Below are 5827 nucleotides of genomic sequence, written 5' to 3'. Positions count from 1 at the left end.
GTCCAAGAGATTAAAAACACTTAAAGAACATCAAAGTGGCAGGTTTCATGAGTTCTTGGTCTATCTGTGAAGTATTGTTGAGAAGCAGTGAATGAATGCATAGAGAAGATGCCAGTCTGGAAAAAAACAACAATTGATGTTGCTGCCAAGTGGAGCACAAAGGAGCTTGGCTCCACACACACACACACACACACACACACACGGCTCTGGAACAGCCTGTCTTCCTGACCTTAAGTTGCTGCTTACACACACTCTGGTTATGGTTCAGGCCCTGTGGAGGCACACGGGGTTAAGATCATTTATTCAACAGGATGAAATTATGCAGAACTATTCACGATTACGATTACACAACAGAATTACAAGCCACAAACACTACTATTGCTGATAGCCACAACTGCACAAGAGGTAATTAAAGTGCATTAATATATAAACGTTACAAATATTTCTCATGGGACTTTTCTTGCCGTGCCAATCAACAACAGTTTGGAGCAGTCATTACAAAAGAAACAGGACCAATAAAAATCAATAAACAATCAGTATTTGTACAAAACACAAAACCTTTATTTCTTTCACACTGAGTGTACACAGAGAAACTGCCATTCAACGGAAAAGGAAGAATTTCTTAATGGAATAATACTCATTCACACAAAAGCATTCTAGAGCAGTCCAGAACGTTCCAAAGCTCCATCAGTGGAATAGTACTCATTCACACAAAAACATTCTAGAACAGTCCAGAACATTCCAAAACCCCATCAGTGCTGAACTCTGGTTATCAGTATGTCTAGCTCTATGTCTGTTCACACTGAGGTCATACTGTACAACCAGCCAGTCAAAGCTTACTTCTCAGACACACCACAGAGCCTGTGTGTGTGTGTGTGTGTGTGTGTGTGTGTGTATCACAGATGTGTAGTATATGAAGGAAAGGTGAGATATTTTTTTCCCCTCGTCACAAGAATCAGCGCTGAAATACATAATTATTTTCCGGACAATGTTTGCGCATACAATGCATCACTGTCTGACCAGATTTTTCCACATATCTTAGGCTAGATCATGATGAGTAAGTGAACCTGTGTGCATCTTATTCAACTGTGTATATGCATGTAACTGGTGTTCTGTGGAAATGCAATGCGATTATTCTGATATGTGTGTGTGTGTGTTGCTCTCAGAGTGTGTCTACGCTCTGTAGTTTGCGTTCACTGAAGAAGCGGTGAGGTTCTCTGGGGTGAGCGCCATGTGAGGGTTTGCGGCTGAAGTAGGACAGCACGGACGTGTTATTCTGACGAGCAGCCGCCTTCTCTCCATCCTCCTCATCGTCGTCCCTGACCCCACACACACACACACACACACACACACACGCATACACACACGCACACACATACACATACACACACATACACACACACACACACGCACACACCAGGAATCAACATCTTTTAGATATGAAATGTCAAATGGGTTTTAGATAGAGAGAATGTAACTATAAAACAACGTACCTATACCAGGAGCCGTGCAGATTTGAAATAAAACATCATCTTTTTATTTACAGACACTAACCCTCCAACTACACTTCACTGAACTGCACGAAGCAGTTTTTTTTTAGTTTTTTTTTTTTTACATAATACACACACATACATGCACTGCTGTATAACGTGTCTTCATCGGCAAGTTTCGAAGCTAGACCAGCTTAATCAAACCCAGAGCCTAGCACTCACTCACCAGTGGACTGTAACAGCTTTGGTGTCCAGTAACGTCTGGGCAGTGCTCCAGCTGAACCTCACAAACTGAGGATAGCCAAAGACTGGATCTAGGTACTTCAGAAGCCAGCTCTTTGTCTTAGGATCTACACAGAGACAGAGAGAACAAGGTCAGATGAACCGATCTCTGTTGGACTCAGTCCTAGCGGGGCTGATATGTTGTTGTCTACGGGGCCTGTGTGCTGAGTGGATGTTGTCTCGGGTCAAGGAAGGCGCTGTGAACTTACATGACTTCGGTTTCTATACATTCAAAAGAGGAAGTTAGATTTGTTGATGGGGGGAAACTTAACTGAATCTTTTTTTTTTTTTTTTCTTTAAATGAGGGAAGTAATTCTCTGGCTGTGTTGAAGAATGTGCAGGTGTGTTGTGCTCTTGTTTTCAGCAAGTTTGATGGTTAAAAACACCTGCATATTTCAAAGAATGTTAAAACCACTAATGCTAACAAATACAACTACTATTTACATCTCCTGCAACAACAACAGTGATAATGACAATAATAATAATAAAAATAATAATAATAATAGTAGGTAAAAGCAACAGAATTTTTGTATCTGTGTTAAGCATTGAAAGATTATACATAGATCAAATTAACTGCTATTCTTTCCTTTTGTGTACATCAGAGAACATGTGTTCTTGCTATAATTGACCAATAAATGCAGTAGGAGTAATACACAGTGGTTTACTGACCGCTGGGGTAACCTGAGCCATAATGAACAGTGGTTTACTGACCGCTGGGGTAACCTGAGCCATAATGAACAGTGGTTTACTGACCGTTGGGGTAACCTGAGCCATAATGAACAGTGGTTTACTGACCGCTGGGGTAACCTGAGCCATAATGAACAGTGGTTTACTGACCGTTGGGGTAACCTGAGCCATAATGAACAGTGGTTTACTGACCATTGGGGTAACCTGAGCCATAATGAACAGTGATTTACTGACCGTTGGGGTAACCTGAGCCATAATGAACAGTGGTTTACTGACCATTGGGGTAAGCTGAGCCATAATGAACAGTGGTTTACTGACCGTTGGGGTAACCTGAGCCATAATGAACAGTGGTTTACTGACCGTTGGGGTAACCTGAGCCATAATGAACAGTGGTTTACTGACCGTGGGGGTAACCTGAGCCATAATGAACAGTGGTTTACTGACCGTGGGGGTAACCTGAGCCATAATGAACAGTGGTTTACTGACCGCTGGGGTAACCTGAGCCATAATGAACAGTGGTTTACTGACCGTTGGGGTAACCTGAGCCATAATGAACAGTGGTTTACTGACCATTGGGGTAACCTGAGCCATAATGAACAGTGATTTACTGACCGTTGGGGTAAGCTGAGCCATAATGAACAGTGATTTACTGACCGTTGGGGTAAGCTGAGCCATAATGAACAGTGGTTTACTGACCGTTGGGGTAACCTGAGCCATAATGAACAGTGGTTTACTGACCGTGGGGGTAACCTGAGCCATAATGAACAGTGGTTTACTGACCGTTGGGGTAACCTGAGCCATAATGAACAGTGGTTTACTGACCGTTGGGGTAACCTGAGCCATAATGAACAGTGGTTTACTGACCGTGGGGGTAACCTGAGCCATAATGAACAGTGGTTTACTGACCGCTGGGGTAACCTGAGCCATAGTCAGTGTCCACGTCTCCCAGGTCTTCTGCAAACTTCCACCCTTTCACTGCATGGTCTCTCGCAACCTAATCACAATACAGCACAGGCAGTGAGAAATGACACAGTACAACACAGGCAGTGAGAAATGACACAGTACAGCACAGTCAGTGAGAAATGACACAGTACAACACAGGCCATGAGAAAATGACACAGTACAGCACAGTCAATGGAAAAAATCACACAGTACAGCACAGTCAAAGAGAAATGACACAGTACAGCACAGTCAGTGAGAAATGACACAGTACAGCACAGTCAGTGAGAAGAGATCAAATACTGCACAAGCACATTTCCATTCCCCTGACATCAGTGTTTCTAATTTGCATTTCAAACACCGAAGTCGCTTATGCAAACAAAGTCAAAGAGAAGACAATGTTAACCGCACAAAGTGTGTCAAAGTGACACTCACCTGGCAACCGCACACAACATATGTTTAGAAATGCCCCAGGTGTTAGTGTCATTTTCATTTGCTCATCATTTTATTCATTATGTCTTTAGTTCCGTGGGCATTAAATTGGCTACTGCACTAAGAGTTTAACTTATCATCCTACAGTCCGCTGAAGGATTCAGTGGGTAAAGACATTCTTGTATTCCTGTCTTGAGCTTCTTTTCACACACTGTTTATAGTTTTAATCTCTAAACCTTTTATCTCCAGCCAGTCTGTGTCTGTGTGTTCTCACCTTTGCACAGATACTAGCAGCGCTGACCACGGGGAAGAGAGAGTCAGCTTTGGGTCTCACTGTCACCTCTACCCCAGGGAACTGCTGAGACAACTTCTCCTGGTACTTCTCCGCCGGCCCTACTGTGTCAACAAACACCTAGAGGGAGGGGGGAACGAGAGAGAGAGAGAGAATGGTGGGGGGGGGGGGGGTGGCGAGAGAGAGAAAAACTTAAGTGTCGAAGCTGCATTACCGTTACCACATCTCTGTGTTTACTCTGAGTACATGAAACTTGAACGTTTGTGTGAAAAGCATGTTTATTGGAATGCATGAATCATTTCTCAACAGTACTAAAAGATGACTAATTATTAATCCTAAACTACCTAAACTAATGCGAATTATCCTTTCCACCTCCACAGTAAGAAAAAAAGACTAAAGTAGTTTCTAAACGGATAACAAAGTCTGGAGCATCAGTGTCTGCAAAACAGACAAAAGCAGTTCCTTCAAACATCATGCATACACTTGAATATAACATCAGTCTTTCATACCTGGGATTCATTTACATACCTCTTTGAGCTGCACTCCACTGTCAATGGCATATCGCACCAGCCCAATGGCTGCGTCGTGTGACAAGGCGTTCAGATTGTACTTCGACCTGAAAAGAGAACACAGGCATGTTTGCAAAAGGCTACACAAACACACAGTGTGAGTGTAAGTGTGTGTGTGTGTGTGTGTGTATACCTCTGTAGCATACTGTTGGAAATAGTATTGGGGGAGAGGATCTGCAGAGCCCAGCCGACATAGCTCTTGGCTTCGTCCAGTTTCATAAAGAGGTTCTCCCTCTCTGTTTCCGTTAAGGTCTTTGAGTCTAAGACACAAAGTGAATGGAGACAAGAGAGCATACACTTAGGCATCTAAAACATTTCAGATCAAGCATCCAGTTAGTCGGACACTTAAGGCGAATAAGCAATAAAAAGAATTCCCACTGTATTATCATCAATGACTTTTGCTGTTCCAGTCACCTGGGTAACTGAGGAACAATACTAAGTCATGACTTAGTATTGTTCCTCAGTCAGTTTGATTACCTATGTCAGTTTGATTACTGTACTGCGCTGCATTTTACCTGCTACTTTCAACGCCTTCAGGTCTTCTTTCTTAGAAACCGGGCAGAAACATATGCCATAAACCATAGGTCCTGGAACAAAGATTTAAACGATAGTTGATGCTACGGGGTTGGGGTCATTACATTCTTTACGCTGTATAAGAGAATGCTATGCCACTTTTTTAAGTAATTACAACGGATTTATAACGGACACTCAATATAGCATAAACAACACGTAAGACTCACCTAGAACAGGCCCTCTGCCTGCTTCATCTATACCCAAGCAGCAGTCCTCATTCTTGCAGAGATCGGGAATAGGCGATGATAATCGGCAACTGACCGAGTTGTCCGTTTCAAACTCGCCAAGATCCATTTCGGTTCACTCTGTGTAACGAAAGTTACGAAAATAACTGACAATAATATATCACCCAGAGTCTTTTGGCCACTAGTGGGGTTGCACAGCTTAATTCTGTGCTTCTGTTAATTACTGCAAAGAACGCAACGATTATCTCATTACATTGGCTTGAAGATATGAAAGAAGTAAAAATGAACTGCAGATAACGCCAAGTAATTTCTTCAGTTCGATTTGACGGCAAGCACACTTACGTGCTTTGTTGATATCTGGGACCCGGATAAAACTCA

General features: G+C 42.7%; 1 protein-coding gene across 1 annotated transcript; it reads right to left on the bottom strand.

Moving 5' to 3' along the window:
• Positions 1–582: 582 nt before the first annotated feature.
• On the bottom strand, positions 583–5563 carry rnaseh2a (ribonuclease H2, subunit A). Its single transcript, XM_030780143.1, has 8 exons — positions 5432–5563; positions 5207–5278; positions 4825–4951; positions 4651–4738; positions 4105–4242; positions 3366–3453; positions 1717–1840; positions 583–1319 (listed from the first exon to the last, which is right to left on the bottom strand). Exons 1-8 carry the CDS (start codon positions 5556–5558, stop codon positions 1163–1165), a joined length of 921 nt encoding a protein of 306 aa, XP_030636003.1. The 5' UTR covers positions 5559–5563; the 3' UTR covers positions 583–1162.
• Between the last annotated feature and the right edge of the window lie 264 nt (positions 5564–5827).

This window comes from Chanos chanos, chromosome 7 (genome assembly GCF_902362185.1).
Source record: "Chanos chanos chromosome 7, fChaCha1.1, whole genome shotgun sequence".
NCBI lineage: Eukaryota > Metazoa > Chordata > Actinopteri > Gonorynchiformes > Chanidae > Chanos > Chanos chanos.
Note: the sequence above shows the minus strand (reverse complement) of the source record. Positions and strands in the feature narration are given on the sequence as shown.

Bases quoted from the DNA above. Each gene is read 5' to 3' on its own strand.
- rnaseh2a (XM_030780143.1), bottom strand. From the start codon at position 5,558: ATGGATCTTGGCGAGTTTGAAACGGACAACTCGGTCAGTTGCCGATTA. The intron at 5,279-5,431 runs GTGAGTCTTACG...TCTTTGTTCCAG, and splicing joins AGGCAGAGGGCCTGTTCTAG to GACCTATGGTTTATGGCATA. The intron at 4,739-4,824 runs GTATACACACAC...TTCTCTTTTCAG, and splicing joins TCCAACAGTATGCTACAGAG to GTCGAAGTACAATCTGAACG.